Genomic DNA, 24,673 nt, shown 5'->3' on the forward strand with positions numbered 1-24,673 from the left:
TGGGTGGAAAGTGTGAGTCTTAATGGCATTTTATAAAAGTTGCTGTGATGAATTAGCACATAAAGCAAATTAAAAACAGCTTATCGCTTTTTAAAATAGGTGATGGGACACTCTAGCATTTTTCCCAGATGTGACGATCCATTAATATCCAAAGGAGCCAAAAGCTGCTGAAATGTGTCAGCTGCTTGTTTTTAGGGACCTGACAAGTCTGAATCAGTGTAATCCTAGAGGGACAGATTGTCCAAGATAAATAGAACTCATGGAAAGAGCATGTTGCTGATCCCAAGGGTGGGAAATCTCCCCTCAAGAATACTTGGGACTAGACTGAAGCCCAGTAGAATGAATGTCTGACCTGGTGGGGACCTTCGGGATTGGTCTCTATTCCGCTCCCCTTACACACAGGGTTGCTGAGGCTTGAAAGAAGTGGGGCTTTCAAAGGTCATCTGAAATGTTTCCACAGACCTTTCTGAGGGTCTACTTTGTGCCCAGCACCGTACTGGGTCCTGAGGATAGTAAGGTGTTTTAGATGTCTTTGTACACAGTCCATAAGACAGACTACTAAGTGGCACAGTTGGGACCCAGATCCCCTGATTCAAATCCCAGTGCATTTTTCAGAATAATAATTATCATAGTAATACTAGCTAGCATTTATTGAGCACTCGCTACTGCCAGGCTCGTGTTACAATACTTTACATATCTTATTTCATTTAATCCTCACCGCAACTCTTTGAGGTGGCTGGTGTTATTACTATGCCAGTTTTACAGTTAAGAAAGCTTGAGGGACTTCCCTGGGGGCGCAGTGGTGAAGAATCCGCCTGCTAATGCAGGGGACACGGGTTCAGTCCCTGGTCCGGGAAGATCCCACATGCCGCGGAGCACGTAAGCCCGTGCACCACAGCTACTGAGCCTGCACTCTAGAGCCCGCGAGGCACAACTACTGAGCCCGCATGCCACAACTACTGAAGCCCACGCACCTAGAGCCTGTGCTCCGCAACAAGAGAAGCCTCCGCGATGAGAAGCCCGCGCGCACCGCAACAAAGAGTAGCCCCCACTGGCCGCAGCTAGAGAAACCCCACGCGCAGCAACAAAGACCCAGTGCAGCCAAAAATAAATAAATAAATAATAAATTTATTTTTAAAAAAAGAAAAGAAAGCTTGAAACCCAGAGAGGTTAAGTAACTTGTTCAAGATCACACAGTTAAAAAGTTGCAAACCCAGGCAGTCTGACCCTATAGCCTGCCTTCTTGGCCACCATCTGCCAGCTTTCCTGATGGCTTTTCTACCTCCACTCCCCACACTTTACATCCAGAAGGAGCCTGGAGCCAAACTAGAGGTTTGGGGACCTTAGGATAGGAATACTGGGACAAGAACTGAGCAGTAAGGGAACTGCAGGGATTTGGGGGAGAAGAGGTGGTCAGCTCTGAAGGGAAGATTAAAAGTTCCTGGTACTGCTAAGTCGTGAGCACAGCCAGAGGGCGACAGGCTGGGAAATTGAGCCTGATAATGAAATGGCCACGAATGTGGATTTTGGAGTCAGACAGACCTTATTCTAGATTCAGTCTCTACCATGTGTGTACTTGTGACCTAGGGCAGGTTCCTTAACTTCCTGAACCTCCTCCGCCATCTATAAAACAGGGGTACTAATTTTTACCTTTCAGGTTGTTACAGTGTCAGATGAGACAGTGAATACAAAGTGCCAGGCCCCCTAATATGGGCATAAGTAGTGGTTGTCATCATGATTATCATCCTTGCCACCCTGTCACCACCTTCACCACCTCCCAGATTGAGGCGGGGGCGGGGGGAACAAGGTGAAGAGCACCGAACTAGGACTTAGGGTCGGGAGACACACATCAGCCCCAGGTTGCTGCCTCTAAGCCATGTGTCCTGGGGTTAGTTAGGGGTCCTTGCTAGGTGTGCCCCTCATCTGTAAAAAGAGGATAGGAAGTACTATATCCATTGTGCCTTCTTTGTAGGAATGTATTGAGTCACAAATGAGGAAGTGTATGTGAATACGCCTTCCAATCTATAGAGCGAAGTGTTGGGGGTCCCAAAGACAACTCTCAAGGTCGATGATGTACCAGGAGGGCTCATCGGACTCAGCATAGTCATCCTCATGACTGTGATTTATTATAGGAAATGGGTCCAGAGCAAACTCAGCAAAGGGAAAGGTGCATGGGACAAAGTCCACAGGAAACTAGGTGAAGCTTCCAGGAGTCCCCTCCCAGTGGAGTCACACAGGATATGCCTGATTCCTCCAGCAACAAATCGTGACAGCAGGCGTAAAACCCTGTCTACCTGGGAAGCTCCTTACAGACTCAGTGTCCAGGGATTTTATTGCAGGCTGGTCACGTAGGCACCCTCACTGCCTGGCACCTGCTGCAATTCCAGACTCCCAAGGGAAAAGCAAGTATTCAGCTTAAATGGTATTGTTTATATAAACAGCTTAGGCACAGTGAGCCATTCTTAATAGGAAATGGTAAGAACCCTCCCAAAAACTAAGTTCCCGGATGTCAGCCAAGGGCTGTCCTTGTAAGCAGGCCTTTTTAAGGATGTAATCTCAGGATTGCTGTGTTAACTCTTTTTTGCACAGAATAGAATCCATAGAAAGGATTTTTATAAGTATACACTCAAAAGGGGAGAAGGAGGTAATAATAATAATAATAACAGTTCATACTTAAGGACTGTCACTATATGTAGGCACTTCTGTGTATGCGTTACATGTATTACCTCAGGCAGCATTTCATCCATACAACAATTCCACGATAGGGGTACTGTTAACATCACTGTTGTTGCCATCACTATGTTATATATGAGGGAACTGAGGCCTAAGAGAAGCTAGAGCGCTTGCCTGGGTTACCTGCTATGTGACTAGTAAGAAGAGAAGGAGTAGGACCAGGACGTGGCCCTAACAGTGTGGCCCCTGAGCCGTTTCTTAGCCGCTGTTATACCGCACTATGCTACACAGCACCTACCATGGGCCGGGTGCATCTGATGTGTTATGTCATTAATGCTCACCGCAGCTCCATGTGAATATAGTTATTGGACTAATTTTACATTTAAAAACCTGTGGTTCAGAAATGTTAATTTGTGTCACATCAGCCAGCCAGAGAAGTGACAGAGTCAGGAGTGGGTCTCTGCCTTCTCTCAGTCCCCTTTTCCTGGCTGGGGTTTTGTGAAGTCTTTGGTAGAGAAGATGCAGATGGTCAGGGTGGAAATGAGTCATTACCTGGGGACAGAATTAATGGAAGAAGGGGCTGTGTTGCAAGTAATTCAACTTCCCCTGCAGTATTTGAGAGCTGTAGATGCTGCCTTCAGCTCTTTTGGGTTGCCATGACAGCAGATGTGACATTTCTTAAATGAGGAAAAAAAAGAAAGAAAGAAAAAGAATCACACTTGGTCCTCAGTGATTTTAGACAGACCTGTTTACCAGATCTAGCTAGTTTTGCTTGCATAGTGGCTATACTCTAAGGAAATTCTTAGAATGGAATCAAAGGGGAATAAACAGGGACGTGGCAAAATCTGCTTCTCCGGGGAAATCGCATGTTGTATGTGTGTGGTGATGGTTTGTGGGAGTTACAGGAGGCGGCGGACAGTGTAAGACTTGAGACAGATTGTCAGCTGCTTGGGACAACAGCTCGTCACTGAGGTCTCAGTCATCATTGTAATTCTGCTTCCAGCTCCCTCACCCCATCAGCCATACATATTACAGCGTGTTGGGCTCGGCAAAGGCTCAGCAAAGGCTCTTCAGTGGGGAAAACATGATACATAAAGCCAGAATTACAATTCAGAGTGATAAATGCAATGATGAGATAGGCTTGGTATACTATGGAAGCAATTTATCTTGTTCATATCATTTTTCGTTCTTTGCCCGCACGGCGCGGCATGTGGGATCTCAGTTCCCCGACCAGGGATCAAACCCGCCCCCGCTGCATTGGAAGCATGGAGTGTTAACCACTGGACCTCCAGGGAAGTCCCTTGTTCATATTTTGATCTATGTGTCTATATACACACACATAAACATAGGTGTATTTTCATTATTGCTTGTGAGCATTTAGTAATGTCATTAAATTAACCTCTGCAACCATCCAATTTTAGTGATAGTCCAATACTCCAGTGAGTGGAAGGGTCCCAGTCCCCTGTGGGAGGACATGGAAGTTGTTACCATTTTTCTCTATTATAAAGGAAAGAGTTCTACAGACTGATACATCTAAGAGTATTTATTCATAACACAAAATGCTGCATGCAGAAAGATGCCATGGTTCTCTTCATTCTTTCTTTCTAGTGATTTGTAAAATTTGATTGTAGTGAGAGAGTACTAACCTGCCTCTATCATCTTCCATTATCACCTTGTCACGTGTGATGATTTCCAAGAAAAGAAGCAGTACCCCAGTTTAAGGGCCCTATAGGCTGCCCTCGCAACCTCCTGGGAGAAGTAAGAACTAATCGTGATTTGTGACCAAAGCAGTGGGAATGTTGACTGCAATTTCAGGCGTTAGTCCTGGGAGTTGGTATCCAATGGGCAGTGGGTTCTCAGGGCAGGAATGAACGATCAAAACGGTGAATCCTAGATCTGTGCTGCCAGAGATTCCTAACAATGTCCTCTCTCTTGTCATTTCCTCCAGAGCCATGTTTGACTACGACAAGAGCAAGGACAGTGGGCTGCCAAGTCAAGGACTTAGCTTTAAATATGGAGACATTCTCCATGTCATCAACGCCTCTGATGATGAGTGGTGGCAAGCCAGGAGAGTCACACTGGAGGGCGACAGTGAGGAGATGGGGGTCATCCCCAGCAAGCGGAGGTAAGAATGCCTTTTCTGTTTCAGAGGATTTGCTGCTCAGCTCTCCAGGGAGTGGAGGTGAGGGAAGATGAAGATGTGGCAAACTGTTCACAAAATATCTATTTGAGTAGGATAGTCAGTCTGCGGGGAAATTGTCAGTGATGACAGGTGACACAAATTAAGTATTCTCACGCTTCTCATGTTAGGGTTTTACCAAAACTGCTAACTGTGATAAAGCATAAAGGAAGAAAGAGGATCTGCTTATTCTGCCTTCCTAAAACTTAGCAGCTTTCATGTGTTCAAGATTATGCTTATCAGCTTGTATACTGACAAACTCAGAGGGGTTACTTCAGAGGTTCATAATTTACTGGATAAGTTTATTGAAAGGCCAGGTGAAAGCCAAGTAAAGTAGGCTATTTACAAAGCTGATGTCCTGGCTGTGTATTACTTCCAGATATTGATGGGAAAAGACTAAAAACCTCCATTCCAAAATCTGATACTTGGGGATAAACAACAAGGTCCTACTGCATAGCACAGAGAACTTTATTCAGTATCCTATGATAAACCATAATGGAAAAGAATATTAAAAAAATGTATATATGTATAACTGAATCACTTTGTTGTACAGCAGAAATTAACACAACATTGTAAATCAAGTATGCTTGAATTAAAAAAAATAAAATGACAGCTCCATTGGGGAAATAAACAAAATCAGATACTCGGGATACGAGCTGTCAAGCATCTGGTGAGGTCTAAAGAGTGGGTTTACAGCTGTTTTTTATAGCGTTAGTTACTCTTGTCCCCCACCCCACCTAGCACTCCCTACTTTCACTCAGATAATTAGTTCTGTGTATAATTCCCAAGTAAAGACTGTTATGTTCTTTCTCTTCTAAGCATTTCTTCGACTCTGCTTTTGAAAGGCGGGAATAGGCTTCAGAACAGCCGCGTCCTTCATCTGTCCCAGCGGTTTCTGACCATTACCACTAGAAAGGAACTTTCCTTCCCATGAGTGTCCTTCTGGCACTCAGATATTGTCTGAGAAACAAATTATCTGCACCCTAGAAAAGAGATGTGGTGTGAAGTCAAAGTCAGGAATAATGCTTATTCAAAGCAGTCACTAACTTTTCTGGAGCTACAAAGGGCTCCCCTCCTCATATGCAAACACCCCAAATACCTATGTAAAAAACCCTCATGAAGCTGAGTATTCAAGTGCTGCCGCACGCACAGTGACCCAGTGACTGAGCTAGCACCAGCCATAGTGGGAAGATGGAAATTAGCCAGAAATAACTCTGTGGGGCATGTGCACCCCAGAGAAGACCGGTCCCCCATTTTTCTCTGCCTGGGGCCACATAGCCTAGGGTGAATGTAGGGAGAGGGCAGCGGGCTGAGTGTCCTGCAGCTGCTCCCTCCCACCCTCTAAGCCTATGCCTGTGAATCTCCCAGCAGCAGACAGCCCTTTAAACCTCTGGGCTCCTGCATAATTGCCTGCCATTGCTTTGAGAGCATGTTCTGAGTTTGTGGTTTGCAGTGTTTTCTGAATTCAGAGCAGTAACTCTCAGGACTAGCATATATTCTGCGTTTCTCCATTTCCATTTATTTAAAAAAAAAAAATGTCAAGGCAACATGCATTTGGGTTTGCTTTGATGCGATTAATCAGAGCTGTCTGAGGAGATGTTCTGTAGAAGAAGGTGCCGTCTCATTGAATATGGCCCCAAGGGTAGAAACGGGGTGGAGAAGGAAAGCTGTGTGGGAATAGATTTCAACTCATTTTTTTAAAAATCCTTTTAGTAGTTGGAGCTGGCTAGAGATGATATGGATTACCTGGGAAGACAGTGACCTAGAACAATGGTTTTCACACCAAGGGAACATTATGAAGGCTTAGATATGCCCCTCCCCCCCGCACACACAGTGATTCTGATTCAGTCCATCTGGAGTGGATCCTGGAGATCTGTATTTGTGTGTAAGTTCCTCCAGGTGATTCTGATAATAGAAGATTCAGTGGCAGGAAGTATTATAAAAGGGAATCAAACTTTGGGTGGGACAGTTGAACTATATGATTTACAGCCACTTTCCAACCCTGAGGTTCTGTGATTCTAATCAGTCTTGTCAATAGTCCTTCATTTGTTCAATTGCACATCATTTCCCCCCTAAGGAACATTCTCAGTGCTAGTCCTCCTGGGGTAATTTTCTGCCTGCTGGTGGTCATTCTTGAATTGGCTCTCTCTCCTGTTTTGGATGAAGGCCATCCTAACAGCCATGCTACAGCTGGCCTGGAGAAGAAATTAGTGCTCAGATAACACAATTACTTAAGCCCCTGTGCCTAGAGCCTGTGCTCCGCAACAAGAGAAGCCACTGCAATGAGAAGCCCGCGCATCACAATGAAGAGTAGCCCCCGCTCGCCGCAGCTAGAGAAAAGCCCGCGAAGCAACAAAGACCCAACACAGCCAAAAATTAATTAATTAATTAATTTTTTTAAAAAAAGAATCTGCCTGCCAATGCAGGGGACACAGGTTCAATCCCTTGTATGGGAAGATCCCACATGCCGCGGAGCAACTAAGCCCATGCACCACAACTACTGAGCCTGCGCTCTAGAGCCCACAAGCCACAACTACCGAGCCGACATGCCACAAATACTGAAGCCCACGCACCTAGAGCCTGTGCTCCACAACAAGAGAAGCCACAGCAGTGTGAAGCCTGCGCACCACAACGAAGAGTAACCCCTGCTCTCCACAACTGGAGAAAGTCTGAGTGCAGCAACAAAGACCCAACAACGAAGACGCAATGCAGCCAAAAATAAGTAAATAAATAAATTTTAAAAAAGAAAAAATTCCTTTAAAAAAATTACAAAAAATAAAATAAAATATATCATGAGCCTTCCCTAGGGCTGCTCTTTAATGGTTAACTTCTAAAGGAGGCACTCTTATTTTATACTGTATTCAGCATCTTATAACTATAGCTCAGAATAAATGGTTACTGGTATCAATATGACTTATTGTTAGATTAGGGTTATCCTTAATTCCTCTCTGCCCTCTTTTATGAGTATAGTTCAGCTCATAGAGCTGGTCTGGAAAAATCTCATAATGGATAACATCCCTTATGACTTCACCCTTTAAAAAAATGTTTCTCTATTGATGATTCTATTTAATCATCCCTATGAAATCGTAAGATGAAGAGTATGAAAATCATTGCCTTTTCCCTCCCTCTTTTTAGAAGTTGGTAAATAAATTTTATTTAAATAAATTCTCCTACAGCATGCTAGACACTGTTCTAAGCCCTTTACAATTAACTTATTTAAACCTCATTACAACCCTATGGGGAAGGTAATACAATTATCCTCATTTTGCAAACCAGGAGTTTGAAGCAGAGAGAGGTTAATTTACTCGCCTAAACTGCCCAGCTAATAAATGGCATAACTGGGATTTTATTTCAGGCTATAATGCTCTTAACTCATATGCAATCCTGCCTCCCAACATTATACAAATAAGAATTGACAAAATTCAATTCATCAAGCACTGCTTGAGCAGCTTCTGTGTGCCAGGTGCTATCATCTGGTCACTGCCTGGAGCCCAACATTTGTAGGACCAACATGTAACTATGGCACAGCTACACTGTGATGAGGGCTATATTGTAAATAAAGGTGCTGTCTTAGTTCGGGCTGCTATTACAGAATACCATTCTCTGGGTGACTTATACAACAGACATTTATTTTTTGCAGTTCTGGAGTCCAAAATCAAGGCACTGGCTGATCGGGTTCTCAGAGAGGACCCTCTTCCTGGTTTGCAGATGGCCTTATTGCTGTTTCCTCATATGGCAGAGAGAGAGAGATCTTTTCTCTCATATCTCTTCATTTTGGCCACTAATTTGATTCATGAGGACTCCACCCTCATAACCTAATTACCTCCCAATGCCTCACCACCAGAGACCACCACACTAGGGATTAGGGCTTCAACATATGAATTTTATGTGGACACAAACATTCAGTCCATAGCAGGTATCAAGGGAAGTGAAAGGGCAGCAAAGGAATGAATTCCATCTGATGATAGAGTATGTGTTGTGCCAGTTGCTTTCAAATACAAGATTTTCTTTAATCTTCACAAAAGCTTCATAAGGAATCTGAAGATCAGAGAAGTCAAGTAACTTGCCCAAGGATGCACAGTCAGCCACTGGCTGAACCCAGTTCTCTCTGTAGCCAGACCAGATGGCTTTTCACTACCCCAAGGGTATACTGGAGGAAGCCCTTGACAATTAAGGAGTTCTTAGTACATTTTAAATACTATACTAACCAATTTTTTGTATTATTTAATATTCACCATAGGGACTTCCCTGGTGGCGCAGTGGTTAAGAATCCGCCTGCCAATGCAGGGGACACGGGTTCGATCCCTGGTCACAGGAAGATCCCACATGCCGCGGAGCAACTAAGCCCGTGTGCCACAACTACTGAGCCTGTGTGCCACAACTACTGAAGCCCGCACACCTAGAGCCCAGGCTCTGCAACAAGAGAAGCCACCACAATGAGAAGTCTGCGCATCGCAACAAAGAGTAGCCCCCGCTCACCGCAGCTAGAGAAAGCCTGCACACAGCAACGAAGACCCAACACAGCCAAAAATAAATTAAATTTTTTTTTAAAAAAAGTATCTTTAAAAAAAAAAATTCACCATAATCTTTCAAGTCTGTGTTAATATCCTAATTTCACCAACATGAAACCTGAGATCCTAAGAGGTTGGGTGACCTGCCCTAAGTCACAGAGCTAATAAGTGGCAGATGCAGAATTCCAACCCAGACTTGTGTGACTTCAAAACCTGGACTTTTAGCGCAGAATCTCTCTTTTCTGAGATTACATAGTTTCTGAGGGGCCAAACTAGGATTTGTTCCACTGTCTCTTAATCCAAGTCTCTATTCATTACCCCACAGTGACTGTCACCTGGGCTCTCAGATGACAGCTTGCAGCTAGCATTGCATAAGGGTTTACTCACTTAGCTTCCCTGCAAGCCTGTGGCCGGTAACCTATATGGCATTTCAATTCTCCTTGCAACAGGGCCTTATGGAGCACAGGCAAAGGGATACCCAGCACCAAATGATGTTCCCACCATCCAGTGCTCCAAGCCTGCCCTCATTGTGTGTTTGGCGGGAACCTGAAAACGCCAGATGGGAGATGGATGAGAAGGCAGAGGAAGACAGTTGGGCTTATTAAAGCATGACCATGTGGTATTCTCTGGAGACGCTAGGTGTCAGAACTGATAGCTCAAGTTTTGCCACCCAGTTTATGTTTTCAGTATTTTGGTCAGTGACCAAACCAGGGCGGAGAGGATTATTTCTGCTTAAATAATCTAATTAATTGCTTGCCTCTTGAGTGTGAGAGAAGTATGTCAGTCCTTTCATCGCAATTCAGTCTTTCTACACAGGTGACCCACCATTTTCTTAGGTAAAGATCTATGGATCTTAACATCATGTATTTCTGCTAAAGGAGTCTCACTTAGTAAAACAACTAGAGAAGGTGATGCTAAACTTTTACATAGATTCCTACCAAGTACAATAAAAAAGTCGTAAAATGGTCAACAACTTTTTAAACAGAACACTGGTTATTTGGGCAAGTCACTTCAACTCTCTGAGCCTTGGTTTTCACACCCAGGTCAAGAACCAGTAGCCTCCTTGATGATTCATTCATTCATTTGCCAACAAAGATTAAGCACATACTATATGCCCAGCTCCATCTTCAGGCCTGGATCACTGTACAGATTATAGATAATACAGGTAAAGTTTAGCATAGCTTCTAATACTTCTGTGCTTACTCAAATGATGTATGTTTTCCTTTCTTCAGAGTTTGAGCTTTTGATGCTCAAAACAACATAGCATTATGTAGGGCCCTATTTCTCTCCCCTAACTGATCTTGGCAATAAACTATCCACATGTATCCCAAGAAGCACTAGGAGAGAGGACAGGGTTGAGGCAAGTGAAGAAAAAAGATAAGCCACATCCCCTGCTACCCATGAGAAGGGTTTGCAGAGATCCCCAAGAGGCAATCGACATGAGCCTCTGGGATGGAAAAACACAACTATTGTTGGGGATGCAGTGAATGTAAAGACTGCTGAGGAGAGAGATCAGTCCAATGTTTCTGATGTAACATTGCAAATAGACATTTAGCTAACCTGAATTTCAGTGTTAAAAGCAAATTTATTCTGAGTTTTGAGGTGAGCCTGTCATAACAGGTATTATCTCCGTGACTCTTTGCTTGAGTTTGATTATGGTTTATTTAATTCAGGACATTCGGGATTTGGGATGGAAGGAAGGGGGATGGTTATTATTTGTGAGAAGCTCAGCCCAGACGTCTAAGGAACTATATTGGTCTTAAAATTGTGGGTGACCATCTAAAATCTCATGTTTGTTGAAACCCATTGGATATGGGAGGCATGGAAGGTCCTTAAGTATTGTTTCCCAAACAGAGTGGATGTGGCCAGACACTGAAGTTAGCTGTTAAAAGATTTGTGCTCAGGCCCTATTTCTACCACTTTCTAATTTGGCAAGCTTCAAGTCTTAGCTTTCCCAGCCATAAAATGGGTTTGAGAATACCACACTTGCTTATTGTCGGGGCCAAATGAGATGATGTAAATGTGAAGGAATTTTTCATTAATATTATATGTTAAAACTTCAGCTACCACTTATATCATCATCATCATTATCATTCATGAAACTTTCAACCCAAGTAGAAATCACAACTTTCTGACTTCCTTTTTTTTTTTTATACATCTTTATTGGAGTATAATTGCTTTACAATGTTATGTTAGTTTCTGCTGTACAGCAAAGCGAATCAGCCATATGCATACACATGTCCCCATATCTCCTCTCTCTTGAGCCTCCCTCCCACCCTCCCTATCCCACCCCTCTAGGTCCTCACAAAGCACCGAGCTGATCTCCCTGTGCTATGCGGCAGCTTCCCACTAGCTATCTATTATACATTTGGTAGTGTATGTATGTCAGTGCTACTCTCTCACTACATCCCAGCCTCCCCTTCCCCCGCTGTGTCCTCAAGTCCATTCTCAACGTCTGCATCTTTATTCCTGCCCTACCACTAGGTTCATCAGTACCAATTTTCTAGATTCCATATATATGCGTTAGCATATGGTATTTATTTTTCTCTTTCTGACTTGCTTCACTCTGTATGACAGACTCTAGGTCCATCCACCTCACTACAAATAACTCAATTTCATTCCTTTTTATAGCTGAGTAATATTCCATTGTATATATGTGCTGCATCTTCTTTATCCATTCATCTGTCAGTGGACATTTAGGTTGTTTCCATGTCCTGGCTATTGTAAATAGTGCTGCAGTGAACATTGTGGTACATACATCTTTTTGAATTAAGTTTTTCTCAGGGTGTATGCCCAGTAGTGGGATTACTAGGTCATATGGTAGTTCTATTTTTAGTTTTTTAAGGAACTTCCATACTGTTCTCCATAGTGGCTGTATCAATTTACACCCCCACCAGCAGTGCAAGAGGGTTCCCTTTTCTTCACACCCTCTCCAGCATTTATTGTTTGTAGATTTTTTGATGATGGCCATTCTGACCGGTGTGAAGTGATACCTCATTGTGGGTTTGATTTGCATTTCTCTAATCATTAGTGATATTGAGCATCTTTTCATGTGTTTGTTGGCCATCTGTATGTCTTCTTTGGAGAAATGTCTATTTAGGTCTTCTGCCCGTTTTTGGATTGGGTTGTTTGTTCTTCTGATACTGAGCTGCATGAGCTGCTTGTATGTTTTGGAGATTAATCCTTTGTCTGACTTCCTTCTTGAGTGAACCAAAATCTGTCACCTGTACAGTAAGACTTAATTTTTTTTTTTTACTTTTTCTATTGCTTGTTTGAAGATTAGTAATAAACTGTAGCAAATATCAGGTGTGTTTGTGTGTGTGTCTGTCTGTCTGTCCATCTGACTCAGTCTTTGCAACCCGTTTGAGATTTAAGCGATGAACCACTAAACTGGCCTAACAGAAACATTTCTTAAGAAATATGAAAGGGATGAACTTAGAAACCAGAGGGGAAAAGTTAGAGCGCTCTAAGCAATTCTTAGAATAGAATATTGAGTTCAGCCTAATATTATTTATGTTTGAGGCCCATGTGAGTTCTATCACTTTATGCAGAATTTATTTGCATAACCTAATCAAATAACCATATATTCTCTGCATGTTACAGTCATTTTGGCATCATCTGATGTACTAGTGTTTCCCGTAATTAGGCTGGTTAATGCAAAGAAGCCAGGATAAAGTCAGGGCAGAGATGAATATGAATTAGCATTTGTACTTGGATTAAAACTGAGAAAAGCTGAAGTAGCTCGGAGTAGGCATTTGCTCAGTGAGCATCTTTCCACTTGGCAGTTTACCTTATCTGAAGTCTTCCTTGATCTCCTCCCAACTGTTGTATGTTGGGTGCAAGTAGAAACTCTTATTGGAGCATATTGCGTTCATATCTGAGGTTAGGTTTGAAGAATTTTCTTCATCTGTTTCCACTCAAATATTCTACTCTCACACTGAAATAAATATATTCTGAAACTCCATTCTGTAACTATAGAAACCCTGATCTTCAATGCGTTTCAGCTGGAAACACAAAAGAACTCTAAGTTAAAGGGGAGTATGTTGTTAATTATTGATCTATGAATAGCTTAGATTTCATAAGCCATTAAGTTTCTGTAGATTCAGGGTCTTTTCTTCTCCTTTTTCTTTCCCCATTTTTGAAATTAGAACTAGCCGTATTTAAACAGAAAAAATGATGCTAAAACAATGCAATGAATATTATTTTAGTTCAACTGTTATTTATTGAGGACTTGCTATAATACAGTAAGTGGTATGTGGACTTGCCCTCAAGGAACATACAGCCTTATATGCGCAACTCAAAAATAAACAAAACACAAGGAAACAAGAGATAACACCAATATAGACATACAAATAAATGTCGTGGGGCTTAGAGGAAAGAATGATCATGTCTAATTAGAGAGGCTCAAAAAAGAATCAGGAGTATTTAACTTCTCTTTCCTCTTTTCAGCCCCATCCTTCAAATAGGCACAAGTCCTGCGAACTTTATGTTATTAATATTTCTCCAACTCTTCCCTCTCCTCCACCTCATTATCACTCCTCATCATTTCTTGCCTGGATTATGGCAGTAGCTTCTAAATAGGCCTCCTGCTTCCCACTGTTCCTTCCCTCCTCCAGTCTATCTTCCTCCTCCCCCAGAGTCATTTATTTAAAATGCTAATGTCTATCACTTCTCAGCTTTATAGCCTCTAATAAATCATTAGGATTCCCCAAAGGAAAACCCCATGTCCTCAGAGTAGACGGATACCCTTTATAAGGAGGTCTCACCACCTCTTCAGCCTCATGTCCCTGTGCTGTATGTACCCTGTACCAGAATCTTCCTGCAATCTTTAGCTTGATTATATCTTCGGGTCATGGTACATGTTGTTCCTCCTGTCTGGGAGATTCTCCCTAAACTTTTCCCACTGACAAGCTCTTTCTCACCATTTAAGTCTCACATAAGTTGACACCTCCTCCAGGAAGCCCACCCCATTGCTTTCCACCCCCTCCTTATCTTCCTCCAATGAGATAGATGTGCCCATATTGCTATCAGCACTCTTTTGTGCAGCAATATCTGTCTTTTTATCCCTCTGTCCCTGCCAAGAACACATTACTGTGTGTTCATTAAAGTCGTGCTTTTTAATTTTTTTTTCTTTGTTTCCCAGCACCTTACTTGATACAGGGTAGGCATTCAATAAGTGTTTGATGAATGAATGAAGGTGAAATAATGAAAACTGCAGAGATGGCAGCAGAAGGACATTGGGGCAAAGGAAAAGTTCAAGATTATCTGTAACATGTTTGGTTTTGAGGTGAAGGTAAATAAATACCCCAGTATTCCTAAAGGGAAGGGAACAAAAAGGAAACAAAAAGAGAGAAGGAGATATTAGGAGATGAGAGTTTACTTAGCCTCCTAGGTATTCATCTCTGTGGACTGTGATTTCTTGAAACAGATTTTGATTGATTCAGGCATTTAAATAACAAATATTGGGGTTTTGTTGCTTCCAGATATGTGACTCTCAGTACATGTAACACAAAAATTGCAAGGAATGTGTTAGCAGCTTAGAGATATCATACCAAGACTTTTTATAGTGAACAAAGAAGAGAAATATTTTAAAACACATTTTATTTGAGCTGTAGGATAAGAAGGGGTGTTCTTCATTTGATAAGAAACTTAATCATAAATGCCTTGCCATGTGATAGACTCTTTATTTTCCATTTTCTTTAGGGTGGAAAGAAAGGAACGTGCCCGATTGAAGACAGTGAAGTTTAATGCAAAACCTGGAGTGATTGATTCAAAAGGGGTAGGTACAAAATAATCGAAACATTAAATTCTCTCATTTGCCATGGATTTAACTATAATTGACATTTAAGCTGTTGGTAACAAACAGATTATGGAGCTACTGGACAGTAGAGCACTGTTATAAATGTATTGCTATGCAGTGATATAATTTCTGATGAAGTAGATTTATGGTAAATAAATTTTGGGGGTAAAGCTGCTAGTGGTCAGCAGAAGTGATGTGTTATGAAGGTGATGTAATGACTATAGTGAGGAAGAAAAAAATAGTTTTGATGTTATTTCTTTTTTTCTTTTAAATTAAATAGTCTAGAAGGATAGATTCCATAAAAGATACCTGCTCATCATAAAATATGTCTAGTCCTTTACATATTATAAAGTCAGGATAGTCATGGAAATATACATATGGATCACCTAAGTGAATACATGGATTGTTGTGACAGACATAGAAAAGAAGAAAGTAAACAAATGAAATTTAGAGTTATGCAACCATTACCACAGTCAATTTTAGAACATTTCATCACCCCATAAAGAAATCTGTAGCAGTCACTTCCCTCTCCCTCAACCCCAGCCCCTCCCCACCCAGCCCTAGGCAACTACTAATCTGCTTTGTCTCTATAGATTTGCCTATTCTGAATAGTTCATATAAATGGAATTGTACACTATGTGGTCTTTTGTGACTGCTTTTTTCACTTTACATAATGTTCTCAAAGTGCCTCTGTGTTGTAGCATGAATAAATACTTTTTTTCTTTTCTTTGCCAAACAATATTCCATTGTATGGATATACCTCATCTAATTTATCCACTCATCAGGTGATGGACATTTGCATTGTTTCCACTTTGGGACTGTTATGGATAATGTTGCTATAAATATTTGTGCACAAATTTTTGTGTAGACATATACTCTTATTTCCGTTGGGAATATACCTAGGCTGGGTCATAATGAGAGCTCTATATTTAACATTTTGGGGAGCTGCCAGACTGTTTTCCAAGGTGGCTATAACATTCTACATTCCCACCATCAGTGTATGAGGGTTCCAGTTTCTCTACATCCTCACCAACACTTGTTATTATATGTCTTCCTGCTTATAGTCATCCTGTTTGGTCTGAAGTGGTATCTCATTGTGGTTGTGATTTTTATTTCCCTAATGACCATTGGTATTGAACATCTTTTCATGTGCTTATTGACCATTTGTATATCTTCCTTGGAGAAATGTCTATTCAGATCCTTTGCCCGTTTTTAAAATCGGGTTCCTTTGTTGTTGTTGAGTTGTAGAAGTTCTTTGTATATTCCAGATATTAATCTCTTATCAAATATATGCTTTCCAAATATTTTCTCCCGTTCTATGAGTTGTCTCTCTTGATAGTGTCATTTGATGCACAAAAGTTTTTAATTTTGACAAAGACCAATTTATCTATTTTTTCTTTTGTTACTTGTGTTTTTGGTATTATATCTAAAAAACCAAGGCCATGAAGATTTATGCTCGTATTTTCTTCTAAGAATTTTATAGTTTTAGCTCTTACATTTAGGTGGTTGATCCATTTTTAATTAGTTTTTGTATACTATATGAAATAGGGTTGCAATTTCATTCTTTTGCACATGAATTGTTTTCTGTTTTATTTTTGGATTGTTCACTGCAAGTGTATAGAAATACAGTTATTGTGTATATCAATCTTATATCCTGCTACCTTGCTGAATCCATTTATTAATTGTAGTAGCTTTTTGTGGATTCCTCAGGATTTTCTATCTACAAGATCATGTCATATGTAAAAAGAGAGAGTTTTACTTCTTTCCTTCCAGTCTGGATGACTTTTATTTCTTTATCATAACTGATTGCCTTGGCTAGAACTTCCAGTGTTGGATGGAAGTCGCAAAAACAGTCATCCTTGTCTTGTTCCTGACCTTAAGGGGAAAACATTTAATCTTTCCTATTAAGTATGATGTTAGCTGTGGGTTGTAAAGCTTTTTAAATCTAGTATTTTTAAGTGATAGTACTAGTATCTTATTGCTATATCGTAAAATACTTTTCCCCACCTTCTGCCTTCCTATTCTCTTTCTCTTCATCTCCTTTCCTTTACTTTTCTGTTCTAATAATTTTGGCTGTGAACATCACACAGAACCACAAGTTTAGGTCAATAGATGTCACCATGAAAAACGAGAAGAAAAGCTCAGAAGTTTTGAGCCCTAAACCACAACACTGCCCTCTGTATTTTTAAGTAGAAGTGTCACTGGGCAGCCCAGTCATTGAAATAATAATTTACTTTCCCCTAAAACATTCAGGTGAAATGGGAATTTATTTAAACATGGTGTCACTCTTAAAAAAAAAAAAAGTGAGGCTGTATGTCATCATGCATGGAGTCCTTTCAAACAAATACTGCTTCTGTACAAAGGGGTAGGATTTTTCATTGATTCTTGGTGAGAATTTAAGGATAGATTTCCTGTTTATTTCATATATATAGTTGGATATACATCAGAGAATTTTTGTTGAATACCTACCATGTGCCAGACTCAGGACTAGAACTTGTGAAAGATACAAAGTGTAACATAGGCCCTTCCCCTCAAGAGCTCCTAACGTCAGTTAGAGCCCAGATGTCTTTTTGATAAGGCCAAAACTTGTGTTGTGTTTTTTGAAATCATATTGCTAAATACAGTTAGGTATGAGCCAATGAATAGAATATAAATTCTAGGACTTGAATGACTATTGAAGGAGAGGCAGTGATCATGTGAAAAGGGAAAACCTGGACTGAAAGTCATGAGAGTCAGGTAGCCTGGGTTCTGGTTTCAGTTCATTACTAAGTCACCACTGTTCTTTGGACCTCATTAGCAAAACAGCAGCTTTGAACTACATCAGGGATGTCAAACAAGTTTCATCTCCTATGGAAACCGATGAATTGATGGTTTCTAACTAGAATATTGTGTTGAAAATGATTCTGAGGCCATTTGTGACCTCAGCAGGAAAAGTGTCATGATTGATTAGTCATGCCTAGCACAACACTGGGAATTGTTCTCTATTTGAGGTCCCTGGATTCAATGATTTTTTAAGGTGCCTTCCAGCAGTAATTCTCCATGAGCCTGTGAATTAAGAAATAATAAACCAAAGTTTTCTAAGTCCCCAGGAGAACAATACATCAATGAGAAGACTCTTGCCCTGAAGTAGAAAGCAAAGGACAATTAAGAGAAAGTGCACTGAAGAAAGGACAGACCAACTCCGTGGAGAGTTGGGGAAGTCAGGAGGTGCCACTCACTATGAGCCTTGGACAAGGGCTACAGATATAAGTCACTGTTACAAAGGCCTCAGTCTCTGGGACCCTGGGGTAAACTCAGCATAAACTGAAGAGGAAAACTGTTCGGAATGAGAAAGAGAATGGGATATTTTAAGTAACTTTACCATTAGATGGCATTCACAGAGCATTGTGAAATGTTGGGGATTCAGAGTGAAAGCCATGGTTACTGCCCTGGCGGATCTTAGAATCAATTAGTATGTATAAAGCAGGCTGTGACAAGAGCCTTAGTAGTGTATACAAGAGCTATGGGGATTCAAATGAATGGATGTGGGAATGACCAGAGAGCACTTCATAGAAGGACTTGGGCTTTAATTGGCCTATCAGTGCTTGAGTTACTTTTCCAGAACTATTCATTAATTTTTAAAAATTGAGTGCTGCACAACACCAGGCACCGTGCTAGGTGCCTTGTAGGGCAGCAAAGTGATTAAAAAGGGAAAGACTTTCATACCACGGAGCTCACAAAGAGAAATATAAGCAGGCAAACAATGGTGATACAGTATCACTGATGATCCCCATAAATTTAGGGAATTAGTCTCTATTTTAAATATCAGGAGATTGCACCTCAGGAAGATTAACTAATTTACCTAAGATCACACAGCTAGTATGTACAAAAGTCAGTTTTAAATTCAAATCATTTTGACAGTAGAACATTTGCCCTTTTCATTCCTTCGCACTATCCCTTATTCTGTTGGAGGTCAGAAGAAGAAGAGAGTTACTAATTATGCCTTGGATAAGAGAGAAGATTTCAAAGAGAAGGTGATACTTGAATGAGATCTTAAAGTTTGAGTAAGAGTTTGCCACACATCAGAAACAGCATGTACATGAAGGTGGCAACCGTAGGCATATTGGAGTAAGGCCAAGCTGATCAGGGACACCAGATGGATGGGGTGGATGGTGTGGTGGGAGTTGTAGCTAATGGGGCTGACTGGGAAGATCTGGAAGGTTGGGAAGCTTGTATGGAAAGCCTGACTCTGAGCTTTGATGCTTGCTGAGTTTGGAGAGTGTCTATGAGGAAATCTGAGGCTCTCCATTGCAAAGTGCCCGTTTGCTACAAATGAAATGCCCAGGCTTTCTGTCCACTCCATGTGCCTTCACAAAGTCTGTGTCTACACATGCAAAGTCAAGTGGACAATTGTGTCAGTAACCCAGATAATTCCAGCCTACCCAGACCCAAGTGGCCATCTGTTTGGATGGATCTCCTTGAGAACTGTCTCACTTCCCCAGATCTCAATGCACCCAAGCTTTCCTGAGAATGTCAGCTAAATTTCTAATGAGTCTCCATTCAAACTAGCTTCTGGTGAGAACTTAGTCACCACCTGGATTTCTTTCATTGTTCTTCTACCTTTTTTATCAATTTTCTAATCAGCCATTCTATTTTATTTATTGAGACATTTAAGAAATTGTATAATCTTCAGAATCAACCTGTTTTCCATTGAAAAATCAGCGGTATTTAGTGATTTATGCCAAATTTTGTTTTATTTTTCTTTAAAAGTCCCTATAATTTAAGGAAGGGAAATATATATCTGAAAGAGTACGAGAGAATTATTAATATTCTTACTAAATGTCAGCAATGTGCAATGTATAAGGATCCCCTTTGCATTGTAAATCCTTTCTAAAGTAAGGTAGGCTATAAATAACTAGTCCTATTTAGCCACAGGCTGGTACAAAACAGAAGTGATAGGTATTACTCAAAGTAGTAGGAGTATGCATTGTAGAAGCCTAGACAGCTTGCACACTTCTCTTAATCACCACAACAAAACTTGAAGGGAAATCATTTATTCCCTCTTTATAAAAAAACAGGCTTGGAGAGGTGAAGAAATCTGAACCCATGTCTGATTGATTCCAAAACCCATAATCTGTTTACTATAGCATGCTGTCTCCCTTGTTAAAACCATATCGCATTTGTGCATTTTAAGAAAAATGAAGAAATAAATTGAATTGGGTTTAGCTTTGTCAAAAACTAACTTTGGCTTAAACTTAAATTCTAAAAGGGGGAAGCTGGTTTCCCCAATGATGTGCATCTTTCTGTATGGAGAACATTTCTGAAGGGAGCTTGGGGGCCGCACACTTTCTCTGTTGTGGTATGCCAGAGTAAAATGAAGTCTTGGAAAACATGTTTCAGTCATTTAATAAACTTTTATTAGGTGCCAATACAAGGCAGCTTGCTGCGCAATGTGGACCAAGATGAGTAAGTCATGGTCACTGCCCTGAAGGAGCAGGGATACTAGGGGAGAAAATGGGTCTCCACAGGGAGGAAGCGATTCGTACTAAATAAGAGGGACAGGAAGCTTATTCTGAAGTTCAGGCTCCCCTGAACTTGATTCTAGCTTGGAAGCTGGGGGGATTTGAATTGGGGAGCCTTGAAAGATTAGTAAAGCTTGCAAGGAATGGGCAGTGGCGTAGGAATAAGATACAGGACACATAGGAAGTAAAACACGGTTTGCTTTCACTTCAAGCAACAGTTGATGAAGAATGGAAACTCAGAACTGGAAAGTTAGACTCAAGTCAGTTCTGGTGCTTTACATTTTCCAAGAAACTTGTACTTAATCCTGTAGACAGTGAGGAATTTTAACAGTTGTGACCAAACCCAACCTAGTGATTTCCTCTGGGCTCCACCCTTAATGTATCTGGATCGCTGCCCAAATGTCACTCCCAGGCAGAGCTCCAAACTTACTCATCTTTGTGCCCCTAGCACTTAGCACAGTGTCTACCGGACGCATGTTGGCTACTCAGTCCACCCTTTTTAGAGGAAAGGTAAGTGAATGATCAAAAGTAGGTTTCTAAGAGATCAGTCTGGCGACCATGGGAAAGACAGATTGGAGGGGAAAGAGACTGACATTGGGAGATGTTGGGATAGCTAAAGCAGTATTGTGGGTACAAGATTCTGAAAATCTGAATTTCAAACAGTGGCAAAGGAAAGGAAAATAGGAAACTGTTGCTAAAGAGATCAGAGAGGACCATCATCCTTGGACATCTGACCTCATATTCTGTTTCCTTTTCTAAAGCCTTGAGCTCCCTTTCAGAGGGCATGTTGACTGGGAGAAGGGGACATGGGGAGATGGAGGTATTGGTGATAGGATCATGGCAGTCTCCTTGAATCAAACTGGAGCTAGCATTAAGAAGCCTCAGTTCTGTTTCATATACTCTTGGAAATTCCCATATGGTCATTGGATCCTACTATGTCATTTATAGATGAAGAAACTGAGAATCATTTTTCCGGAACACACAGTTAGTAGAAGAGCCTGCCATTGAATCATTTATCAAAAAAGTGACTTGACAGTCAGTGTTTTGTTAGCAAGATAGGAATTATGTTTGCTTCACCAGGGTGAGTTATGAGGATTGCTTTTATAACAGCTTCAAAGTGACATTTTGAGTTTCAAAGGAAAGGTCATTACTGCCCTCAAAAAAAGGGAAACCTTCTTAATAGAGCTAGTTTTTGGGTGGCCGGAGCCCAGTGAAGAGCTCAGATGTCCAGAGTGACCTAGAGATTCAAGGACGATGGGGTGAAAGGGGAGCCATACTGCCTTAGTCCACAGCCATCAGGAAGGCAACATTTCTGCTCAAAGTTCATAAACTCAGGAAAGGCTACCCCTCAGGTTCTTTATTATCACTTCCCTCTTCCAGGCCCTCTACCAGTTCCCCCATTGTTCTTCCTGGCTCTAGCCTTTCTCCTCTGATTCTTTCCCCATACTGCATGCAGGGTGGTTTTAACCAGTCTAACATTTTTACATAAAGAACCAAGACAGGGTTGTGTCCAGGGAATTCTGCAGTGTCACCAGCGCAGCATGGGAAGAGCTGCTAACTCACTGTATTTTCTTTTGAAAGTGATAATCACATTTTTCCAAACCTTGAGCTCCCACGTCCACTGAGAGCCATGTGAGCAGCACACAGATAATTCTCTGGTTAAAGCAATGCTAGTGGCTTCTCTGCAGATGGTTCTCAAAGGGGCCTACAGTTGAGTTTCCTTCTCTGATGCATGTAAGGAGGGTCCCTATCTCAACCTTGAAAGCCAGCTGAACTCAATGAACATTTTTTACTGAATAAATACATGTGATTTTACTTACTCCCCATAGGGTATTTGTCGAGTTACTAATGAGGAAACTGCTAGTCTGTGGAATGGAATGGAGAATAAATCATGTTTCTTGTGTGTTTCTATACATATTTATTTCTTGGGTCACCTCCCTCGTAGGTCCAAAAACTACCATTGTTGAAACAACCAAGTTAATCTGCAACCTTATATACTAAATTTAGTATAATTAATAACTGACAAAATCTGTCCACTACACAGTACACATTCATTTTTACAATATGTTTTAGTTTGTTCAGTTCTTCCACCTTAATAATATTTTTAAAACAGTTTTTTGTTGTTGTTTTGTATATTTTGACTCGAATGTGTTTGATCAACCTCATCCCCAGAAGGAGAAAAGTACAAAAGTTGTAAATTTTTTAAAATACCTTTGAAATTCAGTGTTATCTTCGTTGCCTAATTAGGCTAAAGCTTTCACTTCATGAATGCTGGAAGGAATATGGTAAATTGAAACATAATAGATTCACTTGCTCATAGTGTTTCCTCCCCTCTAATGTTTTCAGTTTTTTAACAGACATTTGTTGAGGCCATACTATGTGCCACATACCAATTTAAGCAATGGGAAGTACACCATGAATAAGACAGGGTTCCAGCCTGTAGGAATCATAAAATGTTCTGTGGAGATAAACATACCAGCAAATGACAAATAGAATCCGCTAAGCGCTGAGTGGGAGGTGAGGCCAAAATACTATTTGAACTCAGACCTGGAATACTTAAGCCTCTCTTGGAGTTCATAGGCAAGTTCCTAGAAGATATAATGTCCCAAATGAGCCTTGAAGGATCAGTAGAATCTAGTGTAAAAGGCTGTAAAGACCTCTGTATTTTGTAGGCCGAGGGGAGGGCATGTAAAGACAGGAAGCAGCCCAGTGTGTGCAGGGAAGCCAAAGAAGCCTCGTGTTACTTAAATACAAGAGCTTAAGTACAAAGCTGCAAGTGTCAGCCAAGAAGGCAGAGGGGAAGTCAGGACCCAGATCTCGAGAGCAGTGGGGAGGCTTTGGAGGATTTTAGCAAGATTAGATTAGAACTTTAGCAGATCGCTCTCCTGCTGTGTGGAATAAACTTCCAAAAGGAGGCAACCCTAGACAGCTGGAGTCCATTTTAACAATGCAGGTGAGACATGGAGACAGCCTGACCTAGGACAACAGAGTAGCGACAGAGAGGAAAGAAGAGACCAGAAAATATTTAGGAGGAAAATAAAATGTGTAGCCTGGGGCACCTATATCACCATCAGCTGAGGCTCTTTATTAAAAATGGAGATGCCCAGGCTCAAACCCAGCCCTGTGGAATCAGAATCTCTGGGGATGGAGATAGGAAAGTTGCATTTTAATAAGCTCCCAGGAAAATTCTATAGGCTTGCTAAAATTCGAGATACACAGGTGTAGCAGAAAGGTTTGATATCACACAGATTGACCAATTTCTATCAGAATTATCATAATATATCTAAGCCTAAATCACCTGATGTGTAAAAATGGAAATCATATTAAAAGAGATAATATATGTAAAGTACCTAGAAATATTAGTCCCCCACCTCCCCCCCCCCCACACACACACACTGTGCTATGGGCGGAGAGGGTGGGAGAGTTGGCCCTACAGCCTTGCCCTGCACCTACTGGCACGGGGGTGTTCCTGACTGTGTGCTTGCTGACTATGACTGGGCAGGAAGGTAGAGGTGGCAGCAGACTAATCTCAGTTTTCCACTCCTGTCCCTGCCGTTGGCTGCAAATCAGGATTGTTTCTGAGTTCTCTACCATGTTGTATAATTCCCTGTGGAAAATTCCAGAACAGACTTGATCAGTGCTTATGACATTGGAGAACTGCTGCATTCTATTCAGTATGCCAGTTACTCTGAACATCCACAGACTGCCTTTTGTTCTACAGGTTATTTTTATAGGCATTGCTCATTTGCGTCTTAACGAAAATTCTTAATATGCCCATTTTATGGATGAGAAAACTGAAGCTTAGAAAGGATGAATAACTTACCCAAGTTCACAGAGCTAGTAAGTGGCAGGGCTGGGCCCTGCATGATGACATATTGTGTGAGCAGAGTAGAATAATTGATTCTTTAAGGCATTTTATGTATGAACTCATTCTAGATGTTATTAGCATAGCTAATTCTATCTATTCAATTAGTGATGCTAAGGCTAAAGTAATATAAATAGGAGATAT

General features: G+C 41.1%; 1 protein-coding gene across 25 annotated transcripts in view; it reads left to right on the top strand.

The window, feature by feature from the left end:
• DLG2 (discs large MAGUK scaffold protein 2) overlaps nt 1-24,673 on the top strand; it is a 2,066,111-nt gene that overhangs the window by 1,984,996 nt on the left and 56,442 nt on the right. For all 25 annotated transcript variants that reach the window (XM_082410132.1, XM_082410117.1, XM_082410128.1 and 22 more), the window contains 2 exons: nt 4,622-4,798; nt 15,067-15,142. In XM_082410132.1, the coding sequence (XP_082266258.1) occupies nt 4,622-4,798; nt 15,067-15,142 (253 nt within the window). The remainder of the gene's footprint in view (nt 1-4,621; nt 4,799-15,066; nt 15,143-24,673) is intronic.

The sequence above is a fragment of the Balaenoptera physalus genome (assembly GCF_965194825.1).
Source record: "Balaenoptera physalus genome assembly, chromosome: 10".
NCBI classification, from domain to species: Eukaryota; Metazoa; Chordata; class Mammalia; order Artiodactyla; family Balaenopteridae; genus Balaenoptera; species Balaenoptera physalus.